This window comes from Phycodurus eques, chromosome 6 (assembly GCF_024500275.1).
Source record: "Phycodurus eques isolate BA_2022a chromosome 6, UOR_Pequ_1.1, whole genome shotgun sequence".
NCBI classification, from domain to species: Eukaryota; Metazoa; Chordata; class Actinopteri; order Syngnathiformes; family Syngnathidae; genus Phycodurus; species Phycodurus eques.
In genome coordinates this window covers 31,934,951-31,959,948 of record NC_084530.1, presented here as the reverse complement: position 1 = coordinate 31,959,948, position 24,998 = coordinate 31,934,951, and the positions used below count along the sequence as shown (strand labels likewise).

Here is a 24,998-nt window from a genome sequence, read left to right as displayed (position 1 = left end):
AAAAGAGGGACCACCACCCCGGTCTGCCAATCCAGAAGCACTGTCCCCGATGTCCACGCGATGTTGCAGAGGCGTGTCAACCAGGACAGCCCTACAACATCCAGAGCTTTTAGGAACTATAGGCGGATCTCATCCAACATGGGGCCCTGCCAATGAGGAGCTTTTTAACTACTTCGGCAACATCAACCCCAGAGATAAGAAATCCCACCTCAGAGTCCCCAGACTCCACTTCCTCAAAGTAAGGTGTGTTGGTGGAAGTGGGGAGTTTTCGGCCCACGACTCACAACGTCCCGAATTGAGGTCAGCAGCGCGCCATCTCCACCATACAGTGTTGACGGCGCACTGCTTCCTTCTTCGGAGCCGTCCTGAAGTTGTTCTCCATGGCCTCACCAAACTCCTCCCACGCCCAAGTTTTGGCCTCAGCCACCACCAAAGCTGTGTTCCGCTTGGCCAGCCAGTACCCATTAGCTGCCTCCGGAGTTCTACAGGCCAAAACGGCCTGCTAGGACTCCTTCAGCTTGAGGGCATCCCTCACTGATGGTATCCACCAACGGGTTCGAGGATTGCCGCCACAGCAGGCACCGACCAATTTACGAACACAGCTCCGGTCGGCCGCCTCAAAAATGAAGGCGTGGAACATGGCCCACTCACTCAATGTTCTCCACCTCCCTCCGGACGTGGGTGAAGTTCTGGAGGTGGGAGTTGAAACTCCTTCTGACAGGTGACTCTGGCAGGCGTTCCCAGCAGACCCTCACAATACGTTTGGGTCTGCCAGGTCGGACTGCTATCTTCCCCCGCCATCGGAGCCAACACACCACCAGGTGGTGATGAGTTGACAGCTCCACCCACGATTGGAGGAGATGATCTGATCTTTTGACTGGCACAGAGTCCATTTTCACTGCACATGGTCACAAGTATTCCTTAGAAGCTGCTCCCATTCTTGGAACTGTCTTGACAATCAAAACAATTGCATGATGTTTTCTTAAAAGGGAGCTCACTGAGCAACCATGTTTTATTACAGTGGTTTGATCTGAACAATGTGCTGTCTCTCTCTCTCTATTGGTTCACCTTAGTGCATTGTACCATTTTTGCCTTCTACCCTATATTCCCCCCTTTTGGAGTCAATGACCCCTAACCAGACTAATTCACATTCTAAAACTTTTGATTCACATATTATGAAAATGACAAGCAGAAAGTGGATCTTTGATGAGTTTTGATTGGCATGTTAAGAAAATGAAAAACAGGAAATGGACTCGTGTGTGTGTGTGTGTGTGTGCTTGTTTGTGTGTGCGTGCGTGTGTGTGATTGTTTTAGTAAGAATTATCAGTAAAGATTTGCTGATAAACCAAGGATCGGCTGGACCACCGTCCAAAGAAGGTAAACTAAGCAACTCACCTGCTCACTTGTGGGTTGTAGATTTTTGGATTGTAGACTTGTGCACTTGTGGACTTTTAGACATGTGGACAGGAAACTGGCAGATTGTAGATTTGTGGATTGTATATTGCAGTGGCGTATTTGTGGTGAGTTGGTAAACAAAGCCTAACCCTGACGTTGAAATTGTATGAAGGCCTTCCGCCTTCACACAATTTCAACCAAAACCTAATTATTCCCTATTTTTCACAAAAAAAACTCATTTTTCAAAAGAAAATTCCCAATTTTTCACAGAAAATTTTAAATATAAATAAATAAATAAATAAATAGATAAATATCAATAACACTATTTTTTTGAATCTCTGCAAGTGTAGGAAATCACAATGTCACATTTTCGTCACCAGTAACAATTTATTTACGAATCATGAACTGTGTTGCACCATGTTTGTACAAATCTATGATGAATGATGTAACATACAAAGATCTACTTTCAGATTTAAAACATTTTAGTCAAATCGGAAGCATTTTGGACAGTTTTTCAATATTTGAATGTAATTTTGCCACTGAGAACATCTCTATCTGTATCTTTGTCTGTTAGTGGGAAGCCTGGCATTGCATGCTGTGCACCGGTGTTGTTTATGACGTTGTTTATGACGTACTTTTCCACAGCTTGGGTAAGGGTCTCAGATTTGAAGTCTCAGCATTGTCTTTCAGCACCATCTACACAGAAGTACAGCCCCCTTTTTCTCTGTAAATGCATGGAGAAAATGTTCATCTGGGCTTGAAATGCATTTAGAGCAACAGTCTTCCCTTTGCCTTGCAGCTCAAAGTTCAAATGGTTCGGTTTCACTTCACCACATTTCATTCCCAGACATAGCCGACAGTCTTCTAACCATTGTAGTTGCCCTCCAAAACCTGTATGTACCTTTCAGCATTAAAGGTGCCTTCACAGATGTGTAAGTGACCCATGCCATTGGCACTAACACAGCCCCATACCATCACAGATGCTGGCTTTTGAACTTTGCATCCATAACAGTCCGGATGGTTCTTTTCCTCTTTGGCTCGGAGGACACGACGTCCACAATTTCCAAAAACAATTTGAAATGTGGACTCGTGGGACCACAGAACACTTTTCCACTCTGCGTCAGTCCATCTTAGATGAGCTCGGGCCCAGAGAAGCCGGCGGTGTTTCTGGGTGTTGTTGATAAATGGCTTTTGCTTTGCATAGTAGAGTTTCAAGTTGCACTTATGGATGTAGCGGCGAACTGTATTTAATGACATTGGTTTTCTGAAGTGTTTCTGAGCCCATGTGGTGACATCCTTCACACATTGATTTTGGTTTTTGATGCAGTGCCGCCTGAGGGATCGAAGGTCACGGGCATTCAGTGTTGGTTTTCGGCCTTGCCCCTTACATGCAGGGATTTCTCCAGATTCTCTGAACCTTTGGATGATATTATGGACCGTAGATGAAATCCCTAAATTCCTTGCAATTGTACTTTGAGGTATATTGTCCTTAAACTGTTGGGACTATTTTCTCACGCACTTGTTCACAAAGAGGTGAACCTCGCCCCATCTTTGCTTGTGAATGACTGACCAATTCAGGGAAGCTCCTTTTCTACCCAATCATGGCACCCACCTGTTCCCAATGAGCCGGTTCACCTGTGGGATGTTCCAAGCAGGTGTTTGATGAGCATTCCTCAACTTTCTCAGGCTTTTTTGCCACCTGTCCCAGCTTTTTTAGAACGTGTTGCAGCCAGAAAATTCTAACTTAATGATTATTTGCTAAAAAGAATAAAGTTTATCAGTTTGAACTTTAAATATCTTGACTTTGTAGTGTTAAATTAACTGCTTTCAATTAAATAGAGGTTGAACATGATTTGCAAATCATTGTATTCTGTTTTTATTTATCTTTAACACAATGTCCCAACTCCATTGGAATTGGGGTTGTATAAGTAAGATGTAACAGTAATAAGATGTATTAAGTAATAAGATGCTAATAGAAGAATAGATGCAAAAAATGCTAGCGGGCACCGCGTTGGTGACCCCTGTTTTAGATATTATATCTTTGTCACTGCTAGACATCGCTTGAGCAATATTTGATCATGCTTAAGCAACCATCATCATGCTTTGTACTCTCAGGGTTTGCAAATGTGTCGAGCAAGGTACCCACCATGCACATTCTGACTTGAAGTTATGCGCTCGAGATAACAGATTTGAAACTCCCCCGACTTTGTGGGAACAGAGTGACACAGATAAAGGAAGACAGATCCCGGAAGAGATCAGATCATGCCGGCAAGACCCTTGCTGAATGATTTCCAGTGCACTGAAATGTCTTATGTCTGACTTCTATATGCTAAATATAAAATTGAACTTATTTATTGATTTGATCATTGACTACCCCCATGAGCTTTTCAACAAAAGAACTGGAAAAACTACAATACAATGTTTTGAGGTTACAAATGGCGCTATGAACTACTTTGTGTTTTCATTGGATCGGTTTACATTGATCAAGTGTTTTTCACAAGCACTTCACTACTGTCTGTAGATTACCGAGAGACTACGGCGCACAGCTGATTTACGTACAAATTCTGTATGTACACAAAAAATTGAGGACCCCCTGTCCAGTGAAATATTCAATTGTATCCAAGGTCGGACTTGACTTTTATTTGGAAAATAACATTATTTTGACTTTCCTGAAAAGAAGATAAATATCAAGAAGAATTACATTTTGTGGCAGTATTTTGTGCAATTGTGATAGCTAATTTTACTTTTTGTATTTTTGTACATGAAGTTGTCATGTTCTTCCTTAGTTACTTAAAACACATTCACTGCCATTGACGGCTTTAGAAGTCAAATATCAATGTTAACTGGGAAGGCTGGCAGTGAATTAATAAGGTGCTCTGAAAGGCACTTTGAACATGTAAGCATGTGTTTATGTTTAAAATATGATGTACATATGTTTTCAAAGGCTATTTTTGAACATTTCATGTACTTTATTGTTCTTCACTTCTGTAAAAGTGGGTGCGTAAAAATGCAGGTCCCAGGGTGACAACAGTTGAGAACCACTGTTCTACATTATTCCCTCCTCCTTCAACATTTTTTGACTGATGTAAAACATTCCAACTACAAAATACACATTCCCAAAATTCCAGTCTCATTCCATATATAACTCCACAGCATTTCAGTTCTGCTTCAGCTTTTCAGCATTCACGCGTAATTTCTCCAGAAATATCATCGTCTAGTTATGAGATGAAAGTCAATGTTTATGGAACAGATAGTCATGATTTGAGTTTATTTTCTATCTTGATCATTTGGAATGTTTGAAATTTTCCAGAAAACAATGCCTACAGCTTCGGCCGCACGACGATAGCCAACCTGAAGTCCGGGTGAGTTTGGTATTTTCACATTTTCATGTACAGAATTTGCAGTGTATCCTAGCTTGAAAAGGGAGTCAGCAATTAGCGGTTGTATTGTGTGCTCCTTCAGGACCAACTTGTTGTGGCTACACACATCATTCGCCTTCATGTACCTGTTGCTCACCGTCTACAGCATGAGACGACACACATCCAAGATGCACTACAAGGAAGACGACCTGGTAATAATCGCATGCTAAGCGCATGCTAAGCACACGGTAATGTGACCTTTTGTCGGTTTTGTACGTTGCAGGTGAAACGCACTTTATTCATCAACGGCATCTCCAAGTACGCCGAAGAGAGCCAGATCAAGCAGCACTTTGAGTACGTGATCTCTTGTTTGTTTGACGACGATACAGCGAGCTGTTAGCATGTCGGACGTCTTTCCTACCCAGGCAGGCGTACGAGAACTGCACGGTCCTGGAAGCTCGGATTTGCTACAACGTGGCCAAGCTGATGTCTCTGAATGCGGAGAGGTGAGCATGCTTGGACGCGTTATTAGGATTCCCACATAGTTTCAAGAATGGACACATCCTGCTGCAATATTACTGGCTCCAAGACACACGCCACTGCACTATGATTGGCTATTGTATCCCTGTAGCACACGCCCTACTGCTTCCAGGCGGGAAAAGAAGTTTGTGTCTTAAGAGTGGCAGCATTAATATGTTTCCCACTAACCCTAATACACCGTAATCCTAACCTTAACCCATCATAAACCACCTTAACCCCAATCCGAGCCCGAAACCTAACCAGAACAAACGTCTTTGTTTTTATTTTGTACAATTGTGATACATGTTTGGGATGGTCATTTCGTTACATCCGCGTAGCCTGCCCTTCCCGTGACGCAGGAGCCAATCATGTTGCAGTGGGGCCTGTCCTGCCTTGAAACTATGTGGGAACTCTAATAACGCTGCTGGGACACTAGCCGTTAGCGATTAGCTTTGCGGCATCTTGAAGCGTGTGATCCCGCGCCGCAGGAAGAAGACGGAGCGCAGTAAAAAGTTCTTCACCGACCTGATGGCCAAGGAGCACGTTCCCACCATGATCAACCCCAAACCCTGTGGACATCTTTGCTGCTGCGCCATCGCCGGCTGCGAAGAGGTCACCCTTCGTTACGTCACTTCCCGTGGCGTACACCCGTGTTTACACCTAAACAAAATATAGATGACGCCATAGGGAGTGACCCAGACGACACCTACTTGACATCAATCCCACACTTATCCGACACATTGACAACACTTACTGTCGGCAAAACACCTAGCTGACACCTAGCCGACGCCGAGCAGACACTTAAACGACACTGACTGACACCTACTTGAGACCTGTCCGACATTTAACCGACACATTGGCGACATCTAAGCGACACCTAGCTAAAGGCCTCTTTATACTCCCGCGCTCGCGCGGCTGACAACGCCCGCATTGCATCGCGTGACCGACGCATTGGCCCGCGCGGCCCCTCTGCGTCGCTTGACGCGCACACGGCAAAAAAGTTTGCTGCGCGTAGATTGCCGCGGACATCATCTCTCGTGATTGGTCCGTTTTAGTCACATGCTATGATGATGACGTACTCAGGGTTCCTCTCGGTTCCACATACCACCTACGCCGCCGCCTTGTTGATCGATTTTGCAGCATAATCAAACGTATCATCTAGGAATCTAGGTCCATTTGTTCTAGCAGACACTGTTCCACAGTCGACATTGTTGTTGCTTTGTTCCTTGTTACGGAAATGAAATAAGAATCATCTTTATTTGTCAAGTATGTCCAAAAAACACACGAGGAATTTGTCTCCAGTAGTTGGAGTCGCTCGAGTACGACAACAGACAGTCAATTGACAGAGAACACTTTTGTGACATAAAGACATTGACAAAAACAGTCACTGAGCAATAAAGGGTTGCTAGTTATCTGGTAATGCCGGTACAAATTCCATCCATTTTCTGAGCCACTTCTCCTCACGAGGGTCGCGGGCGTGCTGGAGCCTATCCCAGCTGTCATCGCGCAGGAGGCGGGGTACACCCTGAACTGGTTGCCAGCCAATCGCAGGGCACGTACAAACAAACAACCATTCGCTCTCACATGCACACCTACGGGCAATTTAGCGTCTCCAATCTATGCATGTTTTTGGGATGTGGGAGGAAACCGGAGTGCCCGGAGAAAACCCACGCAGGCACGGGGAGGACATGCAAACTCCACACAGGCGGGGCCGGGGATTGAACCCGGGTCCTCAGAACTGTGAGGCTGAGCTCTAACCAGTCGTCCACCGTGCCGCCGGTACAAATTATTATTTTAATTGTGCAAAAAGATGCAGAGTCCTCTAGCACTTAGAGCAGTTTGAGTGACTAATATAGCAATAGTCCAGTGCGATGACCATTGTGCAAAGGGCGCCAAGACTTCAAGGAATGTATGCAGTTTAAAGTGACGAGTATTGCGATAATCTGGGACAATGTCGATTGCGCAAATGTTGCAGATACTCCTCAGTCAGTGTGCAAGTGGTGCAGATGCTACTCTGCCACAAGTGGCCAGTATTGATCAACAACAGATATGCAAATCGTGCAGCGTGGCGAGACTACTGCAGTGAGTGCCCGAGTCATGTATAATTGGCCCCACAGAAATGTGACAACAAACTCAAGTCAAGAAAATTGGCAGCATGTTTCAATGGAATTGTAGGTTAGGTGTTCAAGAAGTTGATGGCAAGAGGGAAGAAGCTGTTGGAATGTCTGCTTGTTCTAGTTTGCATTGATCGGTAGCGCCTACCTGAGGGAAGGAGCCGGAAGAGCCGGTGACCGGGATGCGGAGGGTCCGAGAGGATTTTGCACGCTCTTGTCTTAGTTCTGGCACCGTGCAAGTCCTCAAGGGTGGGTAGGGGGGTACCGACAATCTTTTCAGCAGTTTTGATTGTCCGTTGCAGTCGGAGTTTGTCCTTTTTTGTAGCAGCACCAAACGAGACTGTGATGGAAGAACACAGGACTGATTCGATGACCGCTGTGTAGAACTGTCTCAGCAGCTCCCGTGGCAGGCCGTGCTTTCTCAGAAGCCGCAGGAAATACATCCTCAGCTGGGCCATTTTGAGGACGGAGTTGATGTTCGTCGCCCACTTCAGGTCCTGAGAGACTGTAATTCCCAGGAACTTGAAGCTCTCGACGGTTGACACAAAGCAGCTGGACAGCGTGAGGAGCAGCTGTGGCGAAGGATGCCTCCTGAAGTCCACGATCATCTCTACCGTCTTGAGCGTGTTCAGCTCCAGGTTGTGTCGGCCGCACCGCAGCTGCGGCCGCTCCGCTTCCTGTCGATATGCAGACTCGTCACTGTCCTTGATGAGGCCGATGACAGTGGTGTCATCTACAAACTTCAGGAGTTTGACACCCGAGTATGTTGAGGTGCAGTCGTTCGTGTAGAGAGAGAAGAGCAGCGGAGAGAGGACACAACCTTGGGGCGCCCCAGTGCCCCCAGTGGTCTCCCCCAGCCTCACCTGCTGTGTCCTGCCCGTCAGAAAGCTGTAAATCCACTGGCAGATGGCAGACGAGACGTTGAGCTGGAGAAGCTTGGAGGAAAGAAGTTCAGGGATGATGGTGTTGAACGCTGAGCTGAAGTCCACGAACAGGATCCTCGCGTACGTCCCTGCACTGTCGAGGTGTTGTGGGATGAAGTGCAGTCCCATGTTGACTGCATCATCTGCAGACCTGTTTGCTCGGTAGGCAAACTGCAGGTGGTCCAGCAGGGGACCTGTGACGCGAGCTGGTCCACGCAGACTTTGAGGCAGGATGGGGACACATGGTCTGGGCCTGCCGCTTTGTTAATCTTTTGTTGTTTGAAGATACGTCTCACATCCTGTTCGCGGATGGTAAACGCAGAAGTCAGAGGTGTGATAGTGGAAAGTGGTGCGGCTGGGTGGGTGTGGGGTGTGAAAGTGTCCTTTTCAATTCTGCAGTAGAAGGTGTTCAAGTCGTTGGTTAGTGTGCTATTCAGTTATTTTCCGTACCCCTTATCCTCACTAGGGTCGCGGGCGTGCTGGAGCCTATCCCAGCTAACTTCAGGCGAGAGGCGGGGTACACCCTGAACCGGTTGCCAGCCAATCGCAGGGCACATATAAACAAACAACCATTTGCACTCACATTCACACCTACGGGCAATTTAAAGTCTTCAATTAACCTACGGTACCTGTTTTTGGGATGTGGGAGGAAACCGGAGTACCCGGAGAAAAGCCACTCAGGCACGGTGAGAACATGCAAACTCCACACAGGCGAGGCCGGATTTGAACCTGGGTCCTCAGAACTGTGAGGCAGATGTGCTAACCAGTCAACCACCCTGCCGCCAGTACAACATAAATAGTTAAAAATAAAGACACATTTATTTGCCCAGGGCCAAACAGGGTTTGGGAGTGATGTGGGGGGCGGATTGACTGAAACTAGACCAAATTAGGGCTATTTTCAGTTTTTGTTTTTTGTTTTGGCTGTGCGCAAATATGTTTTGAAAATATTATGTTAATCCTCAAACGTAATTTACTACCAGCGAGACAGACTTCCACAAGCTAGCTTTCTGAAAAACTAACATGGTTCATTCATTGCAGGCAGTTATGCAAAAAGAGCCAAAAAATATTCTTACCTATGAAAGGTTATTCCCAGTTCGGAGTTCCCTTGTTGTAATTGTACGACGTGTGTTCAACCGTACGCAGCACAATGTAGTGACGGTCACGGCAGTTCTTTTGAGTATACTGAATCACTAGAATCAGTTTGTTAAAAAGATTCATTCAAAAGATCCGTTTACCGAATCGGTCAGTTCTTTTTCACAGAATCATTCAAGTGCTTCCTCCTTCAGTTCATGATTCATCCCTGAGGTTCACGTTCACTCAACACGTTCACCGAACAACTATGCGTTGTTGTTGTTGTCATGTATTGTAAACTAGGAAAGGCGGGGAGATTGGAGAAAAAAAAAAAAACTTAAGCTAAGTTATCACTACTTGTCGCTCAGCAAGCTCTCAAACACCGGCTTCGGTTGTGACTCGTGAACATCCGTGCGGCGAGCTCAGCTGCCGCACATATCCTTCCTTCCGCATCCCCTCACATCCACACGGGCTACCGCCGACCTGCGAGACTTGTCTGCATTCCACTGCGGTGGACAGCGTCGCTGACACCACCACCCGCACTTCCTGTTCACCCATGTACTTTTATTGTCATCTGATTAGTGTAAATCGTCATTGAGTGTCTTGAGAAGCGCTACATACATTTAATGTATTCAGATTTTTAATTATTATTATTTTTTTATTATTAAACAAAATAAATTTAATGTATTAATCTATATATTTTTTTTTATAATTATTAAACAAAAAGCTTTAATAATCATATTAGAGACAAAGAGGGGTTGTATGTATGTATTTATTATTAATTTACATTTATTTAATTTTTTCTTGACTGACTCAACATTAGCCGTTAGTTTGGAGAAATGGATGCTCGTAAAAGCTATCCCCCTGAGGACGAATGGTTAAAATCACTCACGAGTACGTTCACTGCATAATATGTTGTTCCTTGCACAAACTAATCACTCATTCGCAGTGAACTTCAGTCCTCGTCACTCATGGCAGTACAGTTCACTGCATACGTACTAGTACGTCTCTCCTTGGCGGATTGCGAATGACGAAGTTCAACGAACGAATCACTCGTACATTACAGTACATTCAGTTAACTTTCAGTTCTTCAGTACATTGAGTAAACTTATGTCCCTCCCCCGCTTGCGCGGCGCTGCCTGACGCTGGCTGCTCATTGGTCATTAGCCGAAAATTCTGAATGAGTGACAGCATGCTGCAGTTCTCCTTTTGGCGCAGCTGAGCTCAGCTAAAAAAAACTGTTGTGAATCACTTCACTCTTTTTGTATAGTATTTATATGTACAATTAATATAATACGATGTATTCCCTTGTCGTCCTGATCGACCTCGAACACGCATGCCTGTCAAATCAACAAATAAAGTGTATTTGTAAATGTCTGGTTGTTAAATGAGTTTTGTTGCACTGAAATGCAAACAATAAGAAAACAACACTCAAGTTTTGATATAGAAATGCAATGTAATTGCAAATCACTCTTACAGTGATAATAATACCAATTGTATTAGACAGAGAAGATAATATGTATGTGTAAATATATACGTTATTTAAAATGTCATATTAATCTTTTCAAATAAATCTCCCCCTTAACTCCCTGCTGCTGCCGATTCATCTTGCCTTGCACTGGCGAATCTAACTCGCATGTTGGTCTCCTGTCCTCTCATGACTTTGTGTTAAGGTTATGGGTTGATTATGCCCCCACTAGCTTACCTACATAGAATGCGCTGACACTTTGCCGCCACTATCTTAGCGTCGCCGTAGGCCCGTGGCTCAAAGTGGAGTGTCGAATCTATGGCGTCTATGATCAATGTGCTTGACTCGCTTACTTCAGGTTTTTCAGCGTTCTGCTTTTTATGTCGCATCATTGCTAATTTTAGGATTTAAAAGTAAGAAACTCATTTTTTAAAAAATAAGGAGTAAAAACTACAGATACTTTTGTTTAAAAAGTAAGGAGTAAAAGAAAAAGTCGCCGGAAAAGTACATACTCAAGTAAAGTACAGATACTTGAAAAATCTACTTAAGTACAGTAACAAAGTACTTTGCTACGTCCAACCTCTGCAGCAAGACACCTAACGACACCTAGACCACACCTTGGCGACAGCTGGCCAACACGTTTTGGACTTGTAGACTTGTCGACTTTTGCACTGGTGAATTTATAGACTTGTGGATTGTAGACTTGAAGACCCTTGAAGTGTAGACTTGTGTATTGTAGACTCGTGGATCGTAGGACATAGATTGTGGATTGTAGGACCGGTGTGTGTGCACTTTGCTCGCAGGAGGAGGCGGTCAGCTTCTACACCAAGAGGGAGGCCAAGTTGAAGGAGGAATACCGCAAAGAGAAGGAAAAGGTCCACACCAAACCTCTGGGCATGGCCTTTGTCACCTTCCAGAACGAGGCCATGACCGCCATGTAAGCCCCCCCCCCCCCGCCCCTGAGATGGCCTGCTGTTACTTTCAGAGCCCACCTCTTGACCCCTCCTTCTGCCCTGGCAGAATCCTAAAGGATTTTAACGCGTGTCAGGTTCAAGGGTGCCGCTGTCGCCAGGAGCCGCGATCCTCGCAGTTCAGCGAAGCGCTTCACGTACACAACTGGAGCGTCACCTACGCGCCCGATCCGCAGAACGTGCGCTGGTGGGTCCCAATTCCGGTAGCAGTCCCAGTCGCCGTCTCGCTTGCTGATGAGACCCTGTGTGTCTCTTAGGGAGCACCTGTCGCTGGGCGGAGTCTCCTGGTGGATCCGCTGCCTCATCATCAACTGCATCCTGTTCCTGCTGCTCTTCTTCCTCACTACGCCTGCCATCATCATCTCCACCATGGACAAGTTCAACGTCACTAAGCCGGTGGAGTACCTGAACGTGAGAGGAACTGCCTTAATAATATGCACAACATCTCATTCGTATACATGACACCTCCTTGATATCGACGCCGTCTCCTTGATACATACATGCAAATCAGTCGCCTTTCGGCGAAATTCACCGTTTTGAAATCAATCTTTTTTTTTAGGGGGGGCGGGTCGCCGTCGCTGGCGTCATAGGCCGTTTCGTACTCCTTGAACGTTGGCAACTAGATCCGTTCCACACATCCACCATCAACACACAGATCTAATAGTGAATATTACTCTGCGGCGGACTAATATGCGGCGTGAGGTTCCGCCTGTGCGCTCGAAGTCACAGGAGTTGACAAGACCAGAAAAAAACTTCCGCCGCTTCTGCTGTTAATAAGTCACGGTACTTTTACTCCATTACAATTATCTAAATGTCGCTCGCTACTTTTATTTATCAATTATTGCTTATTTATCAACTATTTCGTGCGCGAGACTCCGACTTCCGCATCGGGCGCTGTCAATCCAATTTAAGCGCTAGTGACCTTTAAGTCTAGTTCACCAATCAAACGACACAAGAAAGTCACATGACCTCACACAACATCTTCCATTGGGCGTCCCAGACTTCGGAGATAGGTATTCACACTAGATAAGCCAGCCCGGCTGATGGTCGTGCCTACGTGGCGGCCATGTTGGGAAGGTCGTCGTTACCATGAAGGCAACGGCGAGCTACTCTTGTTTACATTCAGACGAACAAAAACAACAGCTTTCATGTATTGTAGTATTTGTCTGGCACAGTCTGCCCAAACGTGAATATTACAGCTCGCTTATAACTTGAGGAAACACCGCGCAGTAAATTGCAGATGTTTTTATTGTAGTTTTGACTGTGCATACACACACACATACAGCAACATCAGAATTTGTACATTTTATTTTGTACATTTTTTTTTTAATTGATGTTCATGCTTTGGTAAAAAAAAAAAAAAAAATCTGAAGTTGCTCACTATTTACTTAGTACTAGAGTAATAATTTCAATGCATACTTTTTACTCTTACTCAAGTAATTTTGGGAGGAGTACTATTTACTTGTACTTGAGTCACATTATTGTCAAGTAAGAGTACTCTTACTTGAGGACAATGTTTGGTGACTCTACCCACCTCTGGAGCGGACATCCTCTTTTGCTACTCTTACGTTTAAGCAACATTTTTGCTCATCAGATCAGCCAGTGTGGTATTTGTTGCACTGGTCTTTTGTATTTTCGCGTCGAGGTGCTGCAGGTCGTGGCCCTGGTTGTGGTCCCAAGTGGAACCGCGAAGCACACGTAACATCGGTGACAAGAGTTGATCCGGTAGTACATTTTGTATTAGATGTAGATTGAGTATGTAGAGTGCTTAAAGAGGAGGCTGCTATTCATGTGACACAGCTTGAAGCAGGAATCAGGTGCAGGTGGAGATGGGCCTGGGTCAAGTTGGAGGTCAAAACAAAAAGCAAAGAAATGAGACAAATTTAATTGTAATCTTAAATTTGTACAGCAACATGTACTTGAGTGGTGTAAATACGTTTTTCTGCGTGAAGAAACATTTTTTTTTTTGCCTTATTGTACTCTTTAGAGTCTTCCAGATTGCTTAATTCATGTTAAAATAAAACAAATTCTCCCCCCAGGCCCCCGCTAAAATGTTTTTGTTTTTTTGCGACCTTTTTCATGCCTTTGGTGTGTTTGCATGTCTGTTGATATTCCTGAGGAGTCGCTGCTCCAAAGCTTGTGACTGCTTGTGTCTCCACAGAACCCTATTGTGACCCAGTTCTTCCCCACACTCCTCCTGTGGGCCTTTTCTGCCCTGCTGCCAACCATCGTCTACTACTCGGCATTCTTCGAGGCACACTGGACCAGGTCTCAAGCAACACTGCCACTTGTCACCACACTTCAACTATAATCCCAATACCGCTTATATCACAAACACCGCTTCCAGTCAAAATGCCACTACTAGTCCTCAGTCACCATATCCAGCCAAAGACCACTTTTATTCCGAAGAGCACTTTTAGCCCCCAGACTACTTCTAGTCACCACACTATAAATTTTAGTCTGACTTGTAGGCGGTTGTGCGTGTGTGCGTCTGTGCGTGTGTGTGTGTTTGTGCGTGCATGCGTTTGTGTGCGTGTGCGCGTGCGCGTGCAGGTCTGGAGAAAACCGAACGACGATGCACAAGTGTTACACGTTCCTGATCTTTATGGTTCTTCTCTTGCCCTCTCTTGGCCTGAGCAGGTAATGTTATTGTTTGTCAGGTAATCTTGTAAAATTGTTGTCGTTTGCTTTTGACCTCTAACCCCCTATGCGTGTGTGTCTGCATGTGTGTGTGTCAATGTGTGTGTCTGTGTGTGTGTTTCAGCCTGGATGTTTTCTTCCGTTGGCTCTTTGACAAAAAGTTCTTGGCCGACGGCACCGTCCGCTTTGAGTGAGTCAGCTTTATTTGTCTTCCTTTTTCTCCACCCGGAAACATGGAAAAAGACCGGTCGGGTGCATGTGGTCCCTCAGGTGCGTGTTCCTGCCCGACAACGGTGCGTTCTTCGTCAACTACGTGATCGCGTCGGCTTTCATCGGGAACGCCATGGACCTGCTCCGGATCCCCGGCCTCCTCATGTACATGATACGACTCTGCCTTGCACCATCCGCAGCAGATAGACGCAACGTCAAGAGGGTGAGCGCGCACCAGACCACTACACAAGGACATTTCCTGACTGGGATTGACACTACCAGTTCCAAATGGCCACATGCTGATCAGGGCCAAAAGAACGGTTCCAGAAGGCCAGGTCCTAACGATGTCTCGAAGACAAAGGACAGATCCTCGCCACGTTTATCAGACCAGGCCCAGAAGGCCAACTACAGACTGGTTCCAATCCAGGGCTTGAAAATGAGGTCTAGAAAACCAGGTGCTGATCAGGTCCATAAGACCAGATGCTGACCAGGTACAAGAGACTCAGTGCAATAGGACAAATTCTAACTAGGTCTAGAAGACCAAGGCCAGATCCTGACCAGGTTTATTAGACCAAGCCCAGAGGTTCAGCTCCAAACTGGGTCCAAACCAGGTCCAGAAGACGAGGTCTAGAAAACCAGGTCCAGATGGCCAGATCTTGACCGAACTTCCGGTTGTGCTGTGTTGTTTCCGTAGCAATTGACAAACGTGTCTTCCTGTTGCATCAGCATCAAGCATACGAGTTCCAGTTCGGGGCGGCGTACGCGTGGATCATGAACGTCTTCACCGTGGTCATGGCCTACAGCATCACCTGTCCGATCATCGTGCCCTTTGGTGAGTGTGGCGCGTTATGACGTCACGCCGACGTTGAGCCGAACCCGAACCCGAACCCGTCCGTCCTGGCTTCAGGTCTTATGTACATGCTACTGAAGCACCTGGTGGACCGCTACAACATGTACTACGCGTACCTGCCATCGAAGCTGGACAAGAAGATCCACTCTGGCGCCGTGACTCAGGTGGTGGCGGCGCCCATCCTTTGCCTCTTCTGGCTGCTCTTCTTCTCCACCATGCGGACAGGCAAGACCCTCAACCCGCCGTGCACTTCACCTCAGTTCTCCTCCTTCCTTCCTTCATGCTGTTGCAGTGAACACTCGCCCATTCGCGACGCAATGGTCGGTCTGAGGCCTGGCACACACATTAAAAGAATGGGGCTGTTTTTGTCCCAATTTTGCCCCTTCCCAACTAAGGACGACAAACATCAGACCCTGTCTTCTAAGATTATCCTATATCAGGGGTGGGCAAACTACAGCCCGCAGGCCGCATCCGGCCCGTTGATCATTTCAATCTGACCCGTCAAAGATAGGTACATAATCGCCCAAATCACATCAAAATCATGACTACATTCATTTGACCTTGTCCTGTAATCCCGAGTGGTTCCACCAGGTTGTCCTGTAATGCCCGGTGCTTCCACCACGTAGCGAAGTAGGTACAGTGATACATTGACTTGACTTTGGCTGTTCTGTTTTTACTCTGCTACTGCTCTGAACCCTTCTTCAACCATGAGTGGCCAAAGAAAAGAAAGGTTGACAGTGAGTGCTGAGTGTTTAATATAGAATGGACAACTAAATACTTTTTCACTGAAGTCCGGTCAAAGGCTGTATGTCTAATTTGTTAAGAAACCATTGCGGTTTTAGAGGACTATAACATCAGCTGTCACTTTTCTACCATGCATGCTGATTATGCTAACAGCCAATCAACGCAGGAACTGATGGCTACGGCTCAGCTGTTAAAATCAAGCTTGCTGGCTCGGCAAAACACCTTTATCTGACAAACTGCCATCCAAGATTCAGTCACACAAAACTCTGAAACAGCGCCACGCGAGCTGCAGATGGAACTGATAGATTTCCAATGTGATACTGTCTTAAAAGAGAAGTTCAACTGGATGAGTTTTATGCTTCATTAAGCGCAGACAAATTTCCAAAAATACAGAAGATGGCACAGAGGATGCTGGTGGTGTTTGTTTGGCTCTACATATGTGTGTGAACAGACTTTTACTGTGATGAACACCAACAAAACATTCTACAGATCCCAGCTGAGTGATGAACACCTTCTGAGAATTGCCACAACAAAACTAACACCAGACTTTGAAGCACTGGCAAAAAAAGGTGATCAACAAAATAACACTGTTCCCATTAAAAGTCAATCTAAGTATTAACGCTACAAGGCCTTTTTTATTTATTTATTTTTATATGCAAGCATCAGGTTATGGTTTGGTCCGCCTGTCAAATTTTAAAAGTCAATGTGGCCCCTGAGCCAAAACGTTTGCCTACCCCTGTCCTGTATCGTGTGGTCTGAGGTGTGTTAAGAGTGAATTTGTCCCGACAACAGGGTCCCAAACGTGTCGGGGCCGACAATCTTCCAAATTTTATTAACCGCGTTCGATATTTATGACCAATAAGCCGACACCTCCCGAGTCATGTAGCCAATCAAGAAGCGTCCTGAGTGAGGAATAAAGAAGCGGCTGTAAATATAAATTAATATCTAACTATTTTCCAAAGCAAGCGTTTCATTGACGACATCACCATAATACAATACTCACGCCTTGGGTCGCTTGGACATCACCCGGGAAACATCGGCGCAACATAATCGGTTGTTGTGAGAAGCGCAAGACTGCTTAGTGCTTAGTCTTTTTTTTGGCGGGGGGGGAATTTGTCTGTCAAAAATAGTCCCAAAACCACATAATTCCATCTTTTCATGTTTCCTCTTCCACATTGTGTCTTGTGTTTCCCTGGTTTTTGCTGTTTCCTCTTCTTCTTAGATTTTGTTAGATCATGTTAGATCATGTTTGATCATGCGGCGGCACGGTGGATGACTGGTTAGAGCGTCGGTTTCTGAGGACCCGGGTTCAATCCCCGACCCCGCCTGTGTGGAGTTTGCATGTTCTCCCCGTGCCAGCGTGGGTTTTCTCCGGGCACTCCGGTTTCCTCCCACATCCCAAAAACATGCATGAATTGGAGATTAGGGTTATTGCCCATAGGTGTGAATGTAAGTGCGACTGGTTGTTTGTTTGTTTGTTTGTGTGTGCCCTCTGATTGGCTGGCAACCAGTTCAGGGTGTGCCCCGCCTCCTGCCTGATGATCGCTGGGATAGGCTCCAGCAGGCCCGCGACCGTTGTGAGGAGAAGCGGCTCTGAAAATGGATGGATGGATGTTTGATCATGCGAGATTTCTGTTTTTGAGGCCTGGATTTGAGATTGGTGATGGAACAGAATCTTTTTGTGTGTAGTTTTCTGTGTTGGGATTATTGGCGGACACCATAAACAGTACGACCAAAAGTGATTAAGTGTGATATATAACCAATCTATAAAGATTTGAAAAATCTTTGTGTGTACCAGCACTAACCCAAACTTTTTTTTCCCAATTATACTGCCAAAAATATTGGCTATTAACTTTTTTACAGAATATATATACTGTATACAGTGGACCCCGCATATTTGCAATTCAGCTTTCATAGATGAACCTATTCACAGAATTTTCTTTATTTATTTATTGATTTTTTTTTTTTGTGGGGGGGCACCTATGCCTCTCAAAAATATACATTAGTGTAATTTTCTCAAAAATCACCAACAACCTTTTTGTACAAGCTAATGTGAACGCGAGCTAACGGTCCCTAGTCCACGCAGGTTTCGAGACGCCCACATCGATGTTCACGCTGGTGGTCCTGGTGGTGACCATTGTGGTGTGTTTGTCACACGTCTGCTTCGGACACTTCAAGTACCTCAGCGCTCACAACTACAAGGTATGTTGCGCCGGCAGCATTTGTCCGTTCATCTGTCCGTCCGTACGCGCTCCCTAACGCTAACATTCTGCTGCGGCAGATCGACACCAAGGACTCGGACGCGGAAGTCGTGGAGAACGGACGTCCGGTCCGCAGCGCCGCCTCCCCGCCGGCCAAATCGCAGGTGAGAGGTCGCGATGCAAACTGACTTGCTATAGCATTCAATAATACCATATCATAAATGTTCAATTGTTGGTTTTTCTGCTCATACTTTTTGTATTATTTTCTATTAAAAACAATATTGAATGTGTTAACTGATTTAAATGTAAATTTTTACATTTTACACAGTCACATTATACATCTTAATTTAACAATCATAAGCGAAAAATGCAACAAAAAAAGATAACATTTTAATAAAATAAATTACTGAATGAGATCAATAAATAAATAATTTTCATTAACCAATTTCAAGAAAAATAATGTGAAATTCATGCTAGAAATATTTTAATAAAACAATAATTCATGCAAATCTGTAAGTAATGTGATGATAATTTATTGACCAATTATTGATATTTTTTATTTTTTTTTTTCTAAATAAGTTAAATTATTCAATGAATTAACTAAATAAAAATGCATGAATAGACTTTTAATTAGCCAATTTTATGAAAGATCTGCTAACTTAATACAATGGGGAAAAAAATAATTGCTAATGTATAATTAGCTAATAATCATTTATTAACCAATTAGATAATAACATCACTCTCTCTCTCTTGCTGTCTCTCTCGCCCACACTGGGTCTCGGGTTCGATGGCCACGTTTTTCCTACTGCCTCGCTTGCTGTGCGGCTGGCCTGGCTCTATAACTCAAAATGCACACATACATTTGAAGTAAGCAATTTTAGGATGGAACCATAATTGATTAAGCAATTAAGTCATACAATAACAAATGGTCCAAATCAATTACAGAATGATTATAAATGAAAAAAAAATGACATGGGAAATATATTTGAATGAACCCCATTTTATGAATAAAAAAAAATTGTATTCCAGGAGTCATGTTAATGTGAATTGTGTACAGGAAGTCCTCGATTTACGAACGAGTTCCGTTCCTACGCTTGCGACGTAACCCGAATTTCCGCGTAAGTCGGTTTTCACCGTTAAAGCCGAAATTTACGTCGAAATACTTCTGTTACGGGTATTGTCCCGTGTGATTGGGACAGCAAGCTCAGTGTGTGTGGGCGTGTGCGTCGATGTGTGAGTGAGACGGGACTGCACAGGCGTCATCCGGCGGGACTGCGAGGGAGGAAGGAGTGCGCGCCGGTGCGAGTGTGTACAGTGGCAAGTGTAGTGACGGCGACCGGGGAAGAGTAGCGATTAGCGGAGGACCCGTAGACGTCCAATGTGCAGAGGAGCTAAGGAAGCCATTAATGCAGCAAATCGGTGCTTCGTGCCTTTATTGTCGCCGCCACCCGGCTCCGCTGTGCAACGAGAGAAGGGGGTTAACCCCGAAGTGGACAACCTCGGCACTGGAAAAGGCGTCTCCCGACCACGCTTGGGTGACCGTAGCAGGAAAGGTTAGCACTTCGTATAAAGAAACTAAATTACATTCAAATAAAAAAATAAGATGCTGTACTTACCATTACTGCTGAGAGTGTGAAAAAAGGAGGGCGAAAAAGGCAAAGATACTCCCGCCGCACAAACACAGACAAGCTCTACGCACTAGCTAAGCAGAAACACTATGGTGCTGCGGACAAAATGGCGGACGAGGCACGGGCGTCGTAAAGTCGAAACGTCGTAGGTCGAGTACGTCGTAACTCGAGGACTTCCTGTATTGTGTAATGTCGGCCGGATTAGAGAACATAGCGGTTAGCGACGAGGCTAATGTCCTAACGATGTCTGTCACTCAGCAGCAGATGTACACGTTCAGCAATGTGGCTAACGTGCTAACGCTGTCTGCCCCCAGCAGCAGATGTACATCGCCCAGGTGCTCCAAGACCCCAACTCGGACGAGCCGGGCGGCGGTAGCGAGGAGGACCGGGCGTCGTCACAGGACGATGACATGCTCAACGGCAGCAACAACATCAATGAGGCGGATTTCCACTCAGGGGAGGACAGTCTGATCGCAAACGAGGTCCGCCAGTAATTGGGGGTGGAGCTCCACGGAGGGGGCGGAGACAGTCCACGGTCCTCGCCACCACGCGATGCTAGCTAGCTGCGCTGGTGAGGCTCCTCCCCTTCCTAGCCTGAAGACTTGACCCTGACCATTGACGTCGGCACCAAAGAGTCATCATCAAACAGGAAGTGCGTGTGATCGTCGGTACCCCTCGCTTGGCTGCCACCATCTGTCGTCGCGCTCATCTGTGGCTTGATTTGGACTGGTCGCTCGGGAGTTTTCTCCATGTCGACCGCTTTTGACTCGTCTGGAACGAGTTGTCGGACCTTCTGCCAAACCACGACGGCAACAGAAAGACCTTCAAATGTCACGTGACATCATCCCACTTCCCCACTGGTCTTCTCACTCATCGCAGTTGGCTGTGATGTTCACTCTCTCTGTCAGTTCTGGTGTCTAACAGTTATGGTCTCACCCAGTTCTGATCTCTCTCAGTTCTGATCTATCTTTCAGTTCTGGTCTTTGTCTCTCTGTCTGTTCTGATCTCTCTCAGTTCTGCTCTCTCTATCAGTTCTGGTCTCTCTCTCAGTTCTGGCCTCTGTCTCTTGCAGTTCTGGTCTCTCTCTCTCCCTCTCTCCCTCTCTCTCTCTCTCATGACATCATCCAACTTCCCCACCGGTCTTTTCACGCATCACTGTTCGCTACAATGGGACTCTAAACGACCAGTTTTGACTCAACGAAGCTAGTCGCGGTCGCATATGACGAGCGGTGAAAAACTCTCTGAGTAGCACATGGAACTTCCCGATTTAAACGCGTCACGTCGAGACTCTTCCACTGACTTTGTTGTTGTTGTTATTTTCACGTATGCTAGCGAGTCCAAGCTAACGCATGCGTAAGAAACAACAAGATTTCTTTGACCTGCGATCATCTGCGAGCTTCTGTGGTGAGTAGGAGGCCCTGCCCGTTAGCCTAGCTTAGCACGGTGACTAGCTTAGTTAATACAGCGCCAGTATTGTTTAGCTTCATGTGTTGTACGTTGACGCAATACCAGTGGGTGGCGGCGCTTTCATGAGCTCGCTGCAAACAATAAGCTTGCCAAAAAAAAATGGCTGGCTAAGTGACTTGCTAGCACTAGCCTAAAGCTAGCATGTTAGCTACAAGGCCATCATTTTGCTTCGGGAGACATCTTGAACTGTAACGCTAAATAAAACTCAAGATATGTGCTTTGAATCTGGCATTCAGTGCTATGCTAAGCTAGGCTAACCGCACTTTCTTTAATGGTTGTTCACTTGCGCTGTTTTCTTTGTATTTTTTTTGTCTTCTGTTTGGAGTGAAAACGGCAGCCATCTTGAATTTAAACAACTTTTTTTAACTAGCTAGTTCATAAGCTAACATTAGCAAAACAAACAAAAATGTTCTTTGTTTTGTTTCAAAAATTGTGACACAGACAAGAGGTCAAAGTTGACGTACACACAGCCCTTTGCCGCCATTTGTGGTTGCTATGCCAACACAAACAGGAAATGACGCAGCCATTTGAAGCTGATTGAAAGAGATGTCTCAGGTGTGTTTTGTTCCTTAAATCATGTTTACATTGTGTTTTGTTTTTGCGTGCGTGCGTGTGTGTCTGTCTGCGTGTGTATACACAGTGGTGAGCTATGAAAGCTGTGGTCCCCAACGTGGAAGATCTCGGGAGGTCTGTGGGGGTCTGGGGTGGCCACATGCTGGAGACACTGACTGCTGTGTGCTGGTTGGGGGTCTGCGTGCTGTGTACTTAACTGTTGTGGTTTTGCTTCACGTTTTCCCTTCTGATTGACATCTAAAACAGTCTCCGCATTGGACAACAGTTTCTTTTCCATGGCAACCAGCTGCTGTTGGTGTTTCCTGCTTCACAATAAAAGTTTCTCCTCGTTTGAACTATGGTAAAGGGAATTTATGAACGAAAGAAGCCCCCGTGAAAAGCTCCACCGACACGGACATACCCTATAATCATTTTAAGTTAATCAGACACAACCATTATCATGTTCTCACATTGGGACATGGGGGAAACATTAGTTTGGTTAGGGGTCGTTGGCTCCAAATGATAGAAGAAACATATGGTAGGATGAACTCATGTGAAATGATAGAGAGAGAGAGAGAGAGAGAGAGAGAACGTTTCGATAGAGCCAGGTCGGGTTGCCCTCACTGGACGAAAACCTGTTTACTCAGTGAGCTTCCTTTGAAGGGAATATCTTTGATCGCCCGAGAGTTCCAAGAATGAAAGCGACTTCCACGAAAGGCTGCTGACTGTGTATAAATGGGCTCCGTGTCTGTAAAAAGATCAGAGAGTCACCCTCTTTTTTTTGAGTCATCCAATTAGCCACCACAGAACATGTCTTTTATTGTGAAGGAACAGGAAATTGAAAACACTGATGCACTATTACGTGAAAGGGAAACAAAGCATTGTGGGATTTTGTTGTTGTTGTTGCTCTTCTTCTTTTGGGAAGAGTTGAAGGAGCTGAAAACAACAGCAGCTGCTGTCAAACTGTGTAAAATAACCCCCATCCAATGACTACAATGTGTGTAAATAAAGGGTAGATGTCAAAGTGCACTGAATGCCGACAACGTGGCGTCTTGTCTCACTCGCGCTAACATTTGATTTGTTTTATTGCTGTGACTATTTATTTTTACTTGTATGCTACTTATTTATGTCAATTGATCAATAAAATGTCTCATCAATGGTTCTCCCCATGGTAGGTTAATTCATCCATCCATCCATTTTCCGAGCCGCTTCTCCTCACCCTGAACTGGTTGCCAGCCAATCGCAGGGCACATACAAACAAACAACCACTCACCCCCACATTCATACCTACGGACAATTTAGTTTTCAATTAACCTACCATGCATGTTTTTGGGATGTGGGAGGAAACCGGAGTGCCGGGAGAAAACCCACCGAGGAACGGGGAGAACATGCAAACTCCACACAGGCGGGGCCGGGATTTGAACCCCGGTCCCCAGAACTGTGAGGCAGATGTGCTAACCAGTCGACCACCGTCCCGGCCGAGATGCCCAGTGGGAAAAAAATTACATCAACACTTAATTTTATTGACATTGCAGATTTACACTTTGCAAAATTCAGCGCCAAGGACCGAATTGGACCCTTACTAAAAGGAACTCAAGAATATGAAATCATGCCCACTTTTCAAATCTAAAATCAAAAATTCCCGTCTTGAAAAATATCTATTGTGATCCCCATTATTCATACTGTATGAGTTTCATATATGCATACAGTCACAGAAAACAATTATTAGACCACCCTTAGTTACGAAAGTGTATTGTAATTACATTTAGCTGTACCTTAAGGTACAATTGTTTGGACAAACATAATGATGACAAGAAAAACAGCTCATATAGCTGAATTTAGCATTTTCCATGGATTTCTTGATAGTAACCAAAATCACTGGGAATACAATTAAACGTAAGCATGTTGAAACAGCCGCATTTTGTCGTTTTCAGTTTTGTTCGCATTTGATTTTTGAGATATCTTCCGTGTAGTATGATACATGTCAGTGACAACTCGATCTACGATTGCATATTGCGATACGTACAGCGCATCGCCTCCCGTGCTCGCCGTTGTCAACATTTGTTCACACGCGCAAACCGATGTTTACCGAAGCTTTAGAACACCGTCGTGATTACGTACAAACATTCGTGCTAGCACTAGCTTGCTAGGCTATATAACGTTTTGTTGCCTGCCTGCGAGCCGTATCATAGAAGCGCGTGAACATACTTTATCTCAAGCAGTCCTTGAATGGAAAGCCCGAAACCACCTCTCCCGAGCTGCCGGTGACACCGCATGTTTTGATCCTCGTTTTGTTCTTTTTTTCCCGACATTGCCGCAGCGATCCATTATTTAACAACAACTTGTTGTCGCCATGATAACGGTTGTATCCGGCTGCGGGGAAAGGTGAAATGTTTTCCGGTCACGCTTCCCCGACAATGTTTCATTGACAAGATGAAGCCCGATACGGTGGGATCGGAATACATGTCATGTAGTGTTTTCACCGACCGAGACACGGAAAGATTTGATGGCAGTAGTCTGACATAGTGCCATCGTGAAAGACCATATTTGTCTTGTCGTATGATGGAGGCATAAGGAATTGGGAAGGTAGTGGTGAGGTTTGACAGCGAGGGAGGGATTAAAGGAATGGATCCCTGGAAGTGAACAAAAATTATTAGGCGGCAAGTGGCAGAGGTGAAATATGGAAATATATTAGGTGATGGGATCTTGTTGCTGGGGTGTGGAAAAGATAGAACAAATGAAATATGTTGGCAATGTTAAACTGAGCCAAATAGTTAGAATGGGAGCACAAAGAGGAAGTGGATGTAAAGGGGTGATGAAAATGAAACAGCTGATAGATAATATAAAAGTGAGAAATAGTTCGCTCAAAATGCAACACAAATGAAT

General features: G+C 45.2%; 1 protein-coding gene across 8 annotated transcripts in view; it reads left to right on the top strand.

The window, feature by feature from the left end:
• Nucleotides 1-23,274, top strand: part of LOC133403958 (CSC1-like protein 2) — a 38,393-nt gene extending 15,119 nt beyond the window's left edge. For 3 of the 8 annotated variants that reach the window (XM_061679442.1, XM_061679438.1, XM_061679445.1), the window contains 18 exons: nt 1,315-1,377; nt 4,706-4,757; nt 4,858-4,966; nt 5,038-5,108; nt 5,180-5,260; nt 5,762-5,885; nt 11,653-11,786; nt 11,870-12,007; nt 12,078-12,231; nt 13,982-14,088; nt 14,374-14,460; nt 14,585-14,650; nt 14,731-14,893; nt 15,397-15,502; nt 15,578-15,745; nt 18,351-18,466; nt 18,546-18,629; nt 20,355-23,274. In XM_061679442.1, coding sequence (XP_061535426.1) covers nt 1,315-1,377; nt 4,706-4,757; nt 4,858-4,966; nt 5,038-5,108; nt 5,180-5,260; nt 5,762-5,885; nt 11,653-11,786; nt 11,870-12,007; nt 12,078-12,231; nt 13,982-14,088; nt 14,374-14,460; nt 14,585-14,650; nt 14,731-14,893; nt 15,397-15,502; nt 15,578-15,745; nt 18,351-18,466; nt 18,546-18,629; nt 20,355-20,564 — 2,033 coding nt within the window. In that variant the 3' untranslated portion in view covers nt 20,565-23,274. The remainder of the gene's footprint in view (nt 1-1,314; nt 1,378-4,705; nt 4,758-4,857; nt 4,967-5,037; nt 5,109-5,179; nt 5,261-5,761; nt 5,886-11,652; nt 11,787-11,869; nt 12,008-12,077; nt 12,232-13,981; nt 14,089-14,373; nt 14,461-14,584; nt 14,651-14,730; nt 14,894-15,396; nt 15,503-15,577; nt 15,746-18,350; nt 18,467-18,545; nt 18,630-20,354) is intronic. The other 5 variants (XM_061679440.1, XM_061679439.1, XM_061679444.1 and 2 more) reach the window with 5 other exon arrangements.
• Nucleotides 23,275-24,998: the final 1,724 nt, after the last annotated feature.